General features: G+C 44.5%; 1 protein-coding gene across 7 annotated transcripts in view; it reads right to left on the bottom strand.

The window, feature by feature from the left end:
* The window catches only part of MAP3K4 (mitogen-activated protein kinase kinase kinase 4), a 222,110-nt gene that overhangs the window by 102,094 nt on the left and 107,552 nt on the right, over positions 1–12,464 (bottom strand). For all 7 annotated transcript variants that reach the window (XM_068231736.1, XM_068231739.1, XM_068231735.1 and 4 more), the window contains 2 exons: positions 8,860–8,976; positions 4,051–4,150 (listed from right to left, as the gene is read on the bottom strand). In XM_068231736.1, coding sequence (XP_068087837.1) covers positions 4,051–4,150; positions 8,860–8,976 — 217 coding nt within the window. The remainder of the gene's footprint in view (positions 1–4,050; positions 4,151–8,859; positions 8,977–12,464) is intronic.

The raw sequence follows: 12,464 nt of genomic DNA, 5'->3' as shown, positions 1-12,464 counted from the left end.
TTGACAGGTGATCAGTGGGTTATTACAGGGAAGAACAGATGTAATTAATGCACTGGTGAATTGATAAGGGGGGGTCAGAGGGCAATCTGAGCGTGTGGGCGGGTGATTGGGTGCCCGCAAGGGGCAGATTAGGGTCTGATCTGATAGGTAAAAGTGACAGGTGGTGATAGGGGGTGATTGATGGGTGATTGATGGGTAATTAGTGGGTGTTTAGAGGAGAGAATAGATGTAAACAATGGATTTGGGAGGTGATCTGATGTCGGATCTGTGGGCGATCTATTGGTGTGGGGGGGTGATCAGATTGCCCGCAAGGGGCAGGTTAGGGGCTGATTGATGGGTGGCAGTGACAGGGGGTGATTGACGGGTGATTGACAGGTGATCAGGGGGATAGATGCATACAGTAAACAGGGGGGGGTGGTCTGGGGGGGGGGTCTGGGGAGAATCTGAGGGGTGGGGGGTGATCAGGAGGGGGCAGGGAGCAGGGGGGGGGGATAAAAAAAAAATAGCGTTGACAGATAGTGACAGGGAGTGATTGATGGGTGATTAGGGGGGTGATTGGGTGCAAACAGGGGTCTGGGGGGTGGGCAGGGGGGGGGGTCTGATGGGTGCTGTGGGCGATCTGGGGCAGGGGGGGGGGAGAAATCAGTGTGCTTGGGTGCAGACTAGGGTGGCTGCAGCCTGCCCTGGTGGTCCCTCGGACACTGGGACCACCAGGGCAGGAGGCAGCCTGTATAATACACTTTGTAAACATTACAAAGTGTATTATACACTTTGTATGCGGCGATCGCGGGGTTAACATCCCGCCGGCGCTTCCGTATAGCCGGCGGGATGTTGCGGCGAGCGAGCGGTGACAGGCGCCGGCGGAGGATCGCGTCACGGATGACGCGATCGCTCCGCCCATGCCCTTAAATGGACCGCCGCCTCTGTGGGTGAGCCGGTCCTTAAGGGCTCCACTTCCCGGCCGCCTCTGTGCGTTAGGCGGTCGGGAAGTGGTTAACACAGGAAGTCACATTGCAATAGTAAGTCTACGTAATGTTCAGAGCACATCTGTGCAATCCAACAGACTACAGTATCCCAACACAGTGCATGCACGTGTGCGTCAACAGTGGCAGTTAAACTTTTCACTGACTGTATGCTTTATTATTTATTAAGATTTAGCATTTATATAGCGTTAACATCTTCTGCAGCACTTTGAAGAGTATATAGTTGTGTCACTAACTTTCCCTCAGAGCTCACATTCTAGTCCCTTCCATAGGCAAATGTCCACAATAGTCTAGAGCCAATTCAGGGGGAAGCAAATTAACTTACTGGTATCTGTAGGTTTCTGAGATGTGGGAGGAAACTGGAGTGCCCGGAGGGAACCCACGCAGATATGGGGAGAACATGCAGAGACGGGGAAAACATACAAACCCTGTGCAGATAGTGCCTTGGCTGGGATTTAAACCGGAGACGCAGCGCTGCAAGGCGAGAGTGCTAACCACTACGCCATCGTGCTTCACTGTATGCAACACAACAGTCACAAAATATGCAATGTGACTTTTGCAGGGTTTTTACATGGAACGCAGTAGAGCTCCCACTGTGAACTTAGCCTAAAGTGGACTTATAACAGACATGAAACTTGCCCCCATTGATCTTGATCTAAAAATTGCTGCTTCACAGGTTGTGTACTACTTTGCCGCATTTACTTTCTCTAAATCACTGACCCAGAACAAGTGTGAAGATCAAGTGGTCAGACTTCACAGAGCCAACCTGGGCATACATTAGTAGTATACTTGTTGCAGAAGCGTGGCTGAACTTGCTGAAGCCAGGAGATCAGTGCGATATTCAGATAATTAGCATTTAAAAAAAAAAAAAAAAAACAGAACAACAATGGCAGCTTGCATAATATCTCAGTAAAAGGTCACATTTAAGACCACTGTAAAGTATTGCCTACATAAAATTAGATACATCAAAAGAACTACAGTGTTACAGATGCCATATATCTAGAAAGCAAGCTTTACTTTAAGACTTTAGGTAACAATGCACACCATTCCTTTATCCTGGTGTAGTCTCCCTATAACTTAGCTGGGCAATTGGTTTCCTTAATTCCCTTAAAATCAGAATGATTAGCCATTATTTTTCATGCACTCACTGGTGCTTTGTAGGTGAAACTTATGACCGCACATTCCCCTTCTGACAAAATTGAGAATGTGGAGCAATGGACGTTAGTACTGGAATTCTTGGTGCTTTTCACAATTAACGCAAGCACTGCACAGACAAGCAACTAACCAGAGAATGACTGGACTAGATGTAGGCATCCTTCACACCAGTCATATACGTCCCCATTTTCTGCAAATGCCTGCAGCTACGGATTTGCAAGGAACCACCAATGTGTGAAGTTTTCTATTGGAAACCACTGAACCATTCCCACCAGCGTGCCTATATTTCTTCTCAAACGTTAATATACTGCGGCACACATTTTTATGAGAAAATGTTTGGTTTAAGTCCCATGACTGGTAACCCGCTGAAAAATGCAAATGCGTGAGAAAGTACATAAAAAAAAACGTATTTTTCTATATGATTTTCCTCAGAATGAGATCTCTCTAAATTCATCTCCAGAGATCTGCACGCCTCTCCTGTGGGGAAATTGCTGCCATCAGGAAGCATAAAACGTTTGTGGGCCCCATACAAAATATTTTTTCAGGATCTCTCTTGGGTCTCCTTTTCATTCAAACTAGAATTTGTGGCATTCCCCCCCTTGGGCTCGACGCTGGAGAACTACCTGTCCTTCCCAAATGGCAGGCTTGACTGGAGATTTTGTAAGTGACCCAGCAACGCGAGCTGCAGTCATTAAAGCTGCGTGTGATTACATGGTTAGGCTTTAAGATGCTTACCTGTGTCTTAACAGATCATAATTATTGCTGTGGAGACATTTGTCTGATTTCATATGCATGCAGATTCCACACAAAAAATACTTTAATAAATCCAAGGCAGCCTGAATATATTTAAAATGCACCTGCAGACGGGTGTGTATGTACACACATCCAACTTTGATTTGCCAATTTTACCCTTTCCATGCAGTATGAGGGCCAACAGACTGAATAGATTGTGTAGGTAAGCTCTCATACTACATTAAAGTGGTAAAATTGGCCAATCAACATTGGATGTGTGTACGCACCCTAAAACATGGGATCACAGAAGAGCTTATTTTCTAACTTTTCATTCATCCCCATTATGTTTCCATTCACCTTAGTTTTTGTTAAATATATTTTTATATCTAGAGGAAATTTGAACAGTAGGCAGCCAGCTGGTAAATAGGACACAGCATAGACCACAATGTGAATAGTGGCGGACAGTGTATAATTTGGGTGCCTAAGGAGCTGGAGTTTGTAGAGGTGCATGGAGTTCACCTACTATGTATCCGAAGTCCATTAAACGGTGAAGATATCTGCCATGGTTCACGAAGTTTGGCTACATGGTAGCTGCACTCCAAAGAGTAACAAACGGGGCTGAAGGGATTGAGAAAGTGATGCACATAGTTCAGCCACTATGTAGTCATATTTCAGAGATGGACCGGGGTAAATTACAGGGTGCACAGGGTTCGGCTACTATGTAGCTGAAACCCACACCCGCTGTGGTGTTGAGAGCTGGTGCGTGGGGCAGTAGGCATGTGTGAAAGGTAGGTTAGTTAAAGCAATAGTAGAATACCGGTGAAATCACAGATGTTCCACTACTGGCGTTATCTGGCATCCAATAGTAGAATATTGGTACCATTACCGATATTCTCCTAGCATCTTTATCTGGTGCACAAGTTTGAGGAGTGCCTTTTTTTGAGGTTATGCGTCTCAAGGTGTCATCAACATCCATTTTTCTTTTTGAAAAGCCACATTGCAACACTCTTGCACATCTACTATTGTCTTCTAATTTCTCTACAAGCAGTGGGTTGCCTCCCACTCGTCCTCCATCATCCCTGCCAATATTGTGATATATAGGCTGGTTGCCAAAAACATTGATGGTATTCTAGCAGCATGGAAAAAAAAAAGGACAAAGTTTTAAATCAAGCAAACATACCTTCCTTAACATCTTAGCAAAACCAAGAGCTTTGGATGCTCTTTCTCTGGCTTCATGAAAGAGTTCCTTCAGTGCTCGACTGGTTTCAATGACTGATCTCCTGTGAACAATGAAGTGTCATAACAGTTATTAAGTTTATTAGCAAGCATCCCAGCAAATCACACATAAAAAGCTATTACCGCCAAAGAATATTCAAATGTAACCCTCTAACAACATTAACAATATAAGAGTGTAAAAAAAATCTCATATGCAGGTTATGGTGTATCTGTTTCAGGTAAAAATTTACTGTTTCTCAACTAATCATAAAAGGAACCGGAGGCAAGAAGCAGATGATTGATTTTTTAACTAATAATTCAAAATGTAAACAGTGCTAAAAGCAGAATAACTATTTATTCAAAAATTCAACAACATGAATATTAAAATATGGACTGTGTCCCAGGAGTTAACACACCACACAGACAACCAATCTCAACACACATTATACAGTCTTTTCATATGCAGCCACATTGACTCCAATTTCCAAGAAAATCCCTTAAAAAGCTGAGCTGTCCTGTTTCCAGATAATATACAGTGGCTTGCAAAAGTATTCGGCCCCCTTGAAGTTTTCCACATTTTGTCACAATACTGCCACAAACATGAATCAATTTTATTGGAATTCCACGTGAAAGACCAATACAAAGTGGTGTACATGTGAGAAGTGGAACGAAAATCATACATGATTCCACACATTTTTTTTACAAATCAATAACTGCAAAGTGGGGTGTGCATAATTATTCAGCCCCCTGAGTCAATACTTTGTAGAACCACCTTTTGCTGCAATTACAGCTGCCAGTCTTTTAGGGTATGTCTCTACCAGCTTTGCACATCTAGAGACTGAAATCCTTGCCCATTCTTCTTTGCAAAAAAGCTCCAGCTCAGTCAGTCAGATTAGATGGACAGCATTTGTGAACAGCAGTTTTCAGATCTTGCCACAGATTCTCGATTGGATTTAGATCTGGACTTTGACTGGGCCATTCTAACACATAGATATGTTTTGTTTTAAACCATTCCATTGTTGCCCTGGCTTTATGCTTAGGGTCGTTGTCCTGCTGGAAGGTGAACCTCTGCCCCAGTCTCAAGTCTTTTGCAGACTCCAAGAAGTTTTCTTCCAAGATTGCCCTGTATTTGGCTCCATCCATCTTCCCATCAACTCTGACCAGCTTCCCTGTCCCTGCTGAAGACAAGCACCACCAAAGCATGATGCTGCCACCACCATATTTGACAGTGGGGATGGTGTGTTCAGAGTGACGTGCAGTGTTAGTTTTCCGCCACACATAGCGCTTTGCATTTTGGCCAAAAAGTTCCATTTTGGTCTCATCTGATCAGAGCACCTTCTTCCACATGTTTGCAGTGTCCCCCACATGGCTTGTGGCAAACTGCAAACGGAACTTCTTATGCTTTTCTGTAACAATGGCTTTCTTCTTGCCTCTCTTCCATAAAGGCCAACTTTATGCAGTGCACGACTAATAGTTGTCCTATGGACAGATTCCCCCACCTGAGCTGTAGATCTCTGCAGCTCGTCTAGAGTCACCATAGGCCTCTTGACTGCATTTCTGATCAGCGCTCTCCTTGTTCGGCCTGTGAGTTTAGGTGGACGGACTTGTCTTGGTAGGTTTACAGTTGTGCCATACTCCTTCCATTTCTGAATGATCGCTTGAACAGTGCTCCGTGGGATGTTCAAGGCTTTGGAAATCTTTTTGCAGCCTAAGCCTGCTTTAAATTTGTCAATAACTTTATCCCTGACCTGTCTGGTGTGTTCTTTGGACTTCATGGTGTTGTTGCTCCTAATATTCTCTTAGACAACCTCTGAGGCCGTCACAGAGCAGCTGTATTTGTACTGACATTAGATTACACACAGGTGCACTCTATTTAGTCATTAGCACTCATCAGGCAATGTCTATGGGCAACTGACTGCACTCAGACCAAAGGGGGCTGAATAATTATGCACACCCCACTTTGCAGTTATTGATTTGTAAAAAATGTTTGGAATCATGTAGGATTTTCGTTCCACTTCTCAAGTGTACACCACTTTGTATTGGTCTTTCACGTGGAATTCCAATAAAATTGTTTCATGTTTGTGGCAGTAATGTGACAAAATGTGAAAAACTTCAAGGGGGCCGAATACTTTTGCAAGCCACTGTATAGTTCCTCAAGGGTTAAAACAGAAAAAAAAAACTCCAGGATGACCCTTCGGTAATTCAGCGATCCTCAATTTCTCACAATTTTAAGATGTTGCAACTCACGTTTTAGCTGGTTTAAAGTGAACAGTGGCAGAGTCTTTCCAAGGAGTGGACCAAACATCAGCTGCTCACCCCCTCTTCGGTTTCCACTCTATTGTGTCCAGGCAGGCTGTTCCATTAACATTAATCCGCTCGCTGCCTCCCGCTGCAGGCTTCTCCCTGCAGCATACATCACTTTCGTCTGTCAGACACAGAGAATCGCTCGGCGCGCATCTGTTCAGCTGGTCTCAGCTAGCTGTTACAATTCGGTGACGTCACCTGAAGATCTCTGGCTAGCCTAGTCCTGGACCTTTTGAAGATTATTATAATTCTTCAGTTTATGAACCTCTACGCGTTACAGCCGATAAACGTCGGCCCTCATCAGGAGGATTTATCAATATTATTATGCTGTGTTAACTCCTGGAAATGTTCATGTTGTTGACTTTTTGAATAAATAGTTATTTTGCTTTTAGCGCGGGATACATTTTGAATTATTTGTTGACAGTGTGCTTTAAGGGTTGGAGGGATCTATTTTGTAACACGCAGCTTATATTATAGAGATCACCCAGCGCTAGTTGAGTCATAGGTTTACATATTGATTTCTTTTTAAATGATACCAGTTGCCCGGCAGCCCTGTTGATCTATTTGGCTGAAGTAGCATCTGAATAAAACCAGAAACAAGCATGCAGCTAAGATTTTGACAAAAAGGTCAGACACCTGATCTGCTGCATGCTTGTTTAGGGTGTATGGATAAAATTATTAGACCAGCAGGATAGCCAGACAAGTGGTATTGCTTAGGAGGAAATAAATATTACAGCCTCCATATCCCTCTTGCTTTGGGTTCCCTTTAAGTTCACATGATGTATGACCATCTCAACATTTGTGCTCAACTACCTATATGAACTACAGAAGACTTCTCTTATTTGAACCGTGAAGAACTCTTGGAATTGTGATTAAATTCTACAGTACCATACTTAAAGGACAACTATCAAAGTTAACTAAATTTCTAAATGCCACATATATTTCCAGTAATTACTAGCAAATAGCAATACAAAGGCTTTTTTCATCTTTTCATGTTTTATGTGAAGAAAATATGACATTTATAGAGAACGGTTCTCACTGTGGACATTACTATGGAGGACTGTGTCCAGAACATCCAGCATACAGAAACAAACTTCCCTGGCTGTAATACTGTGACTGGAATCTGTTCAAAATTATAGAAAGAAATATAGCTTCAAATAGGTGTGTAAATAATCATCAGCTGCAGCTATGTGTGTTTCTGAGTCTCTCTCCCTCTCTGCCTAGAAGTCTAAAGTAAATAGTTTACAGCCAGGAATAGCTCAATCTGAATGGGGGTATCCAAGTTTATACTGGTTGAACTCGATGGACGTATGTCTTTTTTCAACCAAAATAACTATGTAACTATGTAAGTAAGGAAAAAGTACAGGTCCTTGTTTTCAGATCCTTCTCCAGATCTAAATATCTCTCAGCTGTTCTACATGAACTGCAAGAAAGCAGTGTGTGTGTGTGTGTGTGTGTGTGTGTGTGTGTGTGTGTGTGTGTGTGTGTGTGTGTGTGTGTGTGTGTGTGTGTGTGTGTGTGTGTGTGTGTGTGTGTGTGTGTGTGTGTGTGTGTGTGTGTGTGTGTGTGTGTGTGTGTAACAAACAGTAAATCATTCCTCTGAATAGTGATAAGAAAGAAGTGGATCCTAGCTACATGGTTTAGCTCAAGCCTATAGCCCGATGCCAACACAAATTGTTACAAACAGCTGGTAAGCAAGGCATTTTTTTCACACAGGCTGTGATGAGAGAATTCTGAAAAGCTTTCTTTTGTTGGTGGCTAAAAGCTCTTTATGTATGTGGGGTTTACAGAAGAACAGTTTTGTTGATAGTTTCTCTTTAATAAGTCCATCCAACAGAATATAACTAATTTCTAGATGGAAAGAAAAACAAACCAATTCTTCTGTAAAGGATGGACTCCACCCAAGTGGTGCAATCAGGTTATATTGTATGAATAAATACTATTCAATTCATCAGTGCTGCAATATACTGTTCTAAAAATGCTGCGTCATAACACAACAAAAATAAATATTTTACCACCATGATTGTAAGAACATGTTTTAAGAAGCTAATATTTTCTGAAGGCAGCATTGCTGTGATAAAGGATAAATTATAAAATGTAATATTCAGTTCAATAAGGAAACTATACTTTGAGTTTTTCTATCACTTTTAAAAATAAATTTCTGCTTGCTATTAGTTAACTGAAGACAATTCAGGACCTTTAAAGCACATCTTATCTGATAACAGTACACAAAAATAGGAAGACTAGAGACGTTTTGTAAATCCATTAGGAATCCGATGAGAAGCAGCAGAAATTAGTATTTCTAAAATAGGAAATAAGACCAAGTAATGCAACAAATACCTGAATGAAATCATTTCAAAACATCCACTGTGAATAAATACAATAGTTGTCCTCGCCATAGAAACTAGCTCTTTGTCGGCCTATTAAATGAACTGCATTACATAAGAAATTGTCTTTCAGCCAAGGTTACCTTATTTCATCAGAAACAATGCTATCATCAGGGCTGGCCCAAAATTCATCACAGCTGTGCTGCAGGCCTGAGTCCAGAAAATTTCCAGTGGATTTCAGCAGCATTCCTGCTATATCGCTGGAACACAAGACTCAGAATTACATTTTGCTCATACAACATTAAAACACTCATTAAAACACCAGGTAATCTGTTGTGTTTATTCAAATATGTCAAGCAATAATGAAGACTATTTTGTAAAGAGAGGGAAATGCTCCAACCAACATTCATCATAATTAAAGACAATTAAATAGTTAAAAAAATTATGCACAGCTCAGAGTGGTCTAAAACAAAAGGGCAAAAGACCCAAAAAAAAGTAAACTCCAGTCTGAAATTAAAAACACTCAATGAGTCGTGCCAATTAGAAATATGAAAACCATTTTTTTATACCTAATAAAACATGTTATAAACAACCATTTTAAAACCCCTGAAAAGAAGCAGTATAAAACACGGTCTAGTGGAACACAGCACCCATAGTCCAGCCAAGTTAGGATATAGGGTAATAACTGAGAATAAAGCACAGGCCTAGAAACCAATGTCACAGTGGCAGCTACAGTATATAAATACACAATTTCCAGCATGCAGGATTGCATCTTTGCCAAGATCGTGGTGTCCAATCAGAACATCCACAGTAGTAATTCCTTCAGTGTAGAAAAATAGTGGAATCCACATGCAGAAGTACATAAATGCAGGATAACTGGTGCTAAACAGTCCTGTGATATGGTAACAAAGCTTCATGAGTTGTCCCTTAGTGTAATGATGCTCAATCGCAGCATCTATGATCAAAGTATAATGACTTTAAACCACATCTAATGACCTAATAGCATTAGGAAACCAGATGTCCAATCGTAACATCTTCACCTTTAGATAAATGATGGCACCGAAAAAGGGGGTGTACTGGCGTGGATACCCACAAAATGTCCAGACTGAATTGTATTGAATTGTACCAGGGAACCTAATATATTGGATGTGAAGCCCTAAATCACCAGGGAAGCCTTAAAAGGGAACCTTAACTGGTGGGGGGGAAAAAATTCACTTACCTGGGGGCTGTTCTAAAAAATGCTGCGTCAGAACACAACAAAAATAAATATTTTACCACCATGATTGTCGTAAAGAGCCGTAAAGCGCGTCATGCGGACGCGCTTTATGGCTCTTTACGACGGGGAATGCGGAAGAAGAGGACGCTTTGCCCGAGGACTACTGGCAGTCGTCCGAAAACGAAACTTAGCCACGGAGGGAGACCGGAGGGCACCGAAGGACCGGCGCGGGCACAGGACGGCTGCAGGAGGCTCGGGAAAGCCCCCAGGTAAGTGAATTTTTTTCCCCCCACCAGTTAAGGTTCCCTTTAAGTAGAGGGAGGAGGAAAGCACTAGCCCCCAGGGAGCGGTTTTGGGGAGTGTGATCAATAAATAGCAAGGACCTGTATAGGTGAGCGAGGGTGTTCACTAGACACAAGGTAACTGTATAGGAGAGAAAGGTGGCGAATAGATATGTAAACTGTATAGGAGAGGATAGACCACTAAACACTAGGGAACTGTATAGGGGATGGAGGAGGAAAACTAGACACCAGTGTAATTTATGGGTGGAGGGGGCGACATAAGACACTGGGAAACTTTACTAGGAAAGGAGGTGGCCACTAGACATAGGATGGCCCACGACTTGGTCCCAGAGTTCAGTTTTGGCCTATTTTGTATTTGAGTTTGACACCCATGTCCTAGACCAGCCCTGTCCAACTGGCGGCCCGCGGGCCGCATCCGGCCTGCCAGGCCTCCTGTTGCGGCCCGCTCCTCTCCCCCGAGATGCAGGCATGGCGTGCGCTATGGGCGCCATTCCTGCTCTCTCTTGTGTGGCCTCTCCTGTGTCCCCGCTGCCTCACAGCTCAGCTCAGACCTCACAGATCGCGGCGTCAGGAGGCAGACAGAGCGTGCTGCGCGCGCATAACACGTAATACAAAAGTACGTCACATGCGGAAGGGAAATCAATCACTTCCGCATGTGACGTATGCGCGCGCTCTACTTGTTTCAGTCGCCGCGATCTGTGAGGTCTGAGCTGTGAGGCAGCGGGGCACAGGAGCGAGGTAATGGACGCAGACTGGGGGGGGGGGGGGGCACCTGTCACTTATTGGGGGCACCTGTCACTATCTAACTGGGGGTGGGGGGCACCTGTCACTCTAACTGGGGGGAACCTGTCACTCTAACTGGGGGGGGCACCTGTCACTATAACTGGGGGGGGGCACCTGTCACTCTAACTGGGGGGGGCACCTGTCACTCTAACTGGGGGGGCACCTGTCACTATAACTGGGGGGGGGGACCTGTCACTATAACTGGGGAGAACCTGTCACTCTAACTGGGGGGGGCACCTGTCACTCTAACTGGGGGGAACCTGTCACTATAACTGGGGGGGGCACCTGTCACTCTAACTGGGGGGGCACCTGTCACTCTAACTGGGGGGGCACCTGTCACTCTAACTGGGGGGGCACCTGTCACTCTAACTGGGGGGGCACCTGTCACTATAACTGGGGGGGCACCTGTCACTATAACTGGGGGGGGGCACCTGTCACTCTAACTGGGGGGGCACCTGTCACTCTAACTGGGGGGAACCTGTCACTATAACTGGGGGGGCACCTGTCACTCTAACTGGGGGGCACCTGTCACTCTAACTGGGGGGGGCACCTGTCACTATAACTGGGGGGAACCTGTCACTATAACTGGGGGGGAACCTGTCACTCTAACTGGGGGGGGAACCTGTCACTCTAACTGGGGGGGGGGCACCTGTCACTATCTAACTGGGGGGGCACCTGTCACTATCTAACTGGGGGGGGGCACCTGTCACTAACTGGGGGGGCACCTGTCACTATCTAACTGGGGGGGCACCTGTCACTATCTAACTGGGGGGGCACCTGTCACTATCTAACTGGGCGGGCACCTGTCACTAACTGGGGGGACACCTGTCACTAACTGGGGGGACACCTGTCACTATCTAACTGGGGGGACACCTGTCACTATCTAGCTGGGGGGACACCTGTCACTATCTAACTGGGGGGACACCTGTTACTACCTCATCCGGCCACACCACAGCATCACCGCCAGCCCGGCCACAGCAGCACCGCAAGGCCTTTCAGCCCACACATCATCACCAATCTGGCCGAAAACACTATTGCCAGGCACAGCAGCCAGTAGAGGAGAATACAGAAGCCAGGTAAGAGGTGTCTACCATATTAAAGGGGCATTCTGCCTATTTATGTGAAATGCTCTCTATTTATGTGCCTCATGACTGCTGAATTTGTCTTGTTGGGGGCCTCATTTGTTGGGGGCATCACGATTGCTGATTTTGTCTTGTTGGGAGCCTCATGATTTGTTGGGGGCCTCATGATTGCTGAATTTGTCTTGTTGGGGGCCTCATGATTGCTGAATGTGCCTTGTTGGGGGCCTCATGATTGCTGAATTTGTCTTGTTGGGGGCCTCATGATTGCTGAATTTGTCTTGTTGGGGGTCACATGATTGCGAACTGCGAGACTATGGAAAAGCTGAATCATCATCATGAGACAATAGCATTAAACCTTTTTTAGC

This window comes from Hyperolius riggenbachi, chromosome 4 (assembly GCF_040937935.1).
Source record: "Hyperolius riggenbachi isolate aHypRig1 chromosome 4, aHypRig1.pri, whole genome shotgun sequence".
NCBI lineage: Eukaryota > Metazoa > Chordata > Amphibia > Anura > Hyperoliidae > Hyperolius > Hyperolius riggenbachi.
This window is presented reverse-complemented; position numbering and strand designations above follow the sequence as displayed.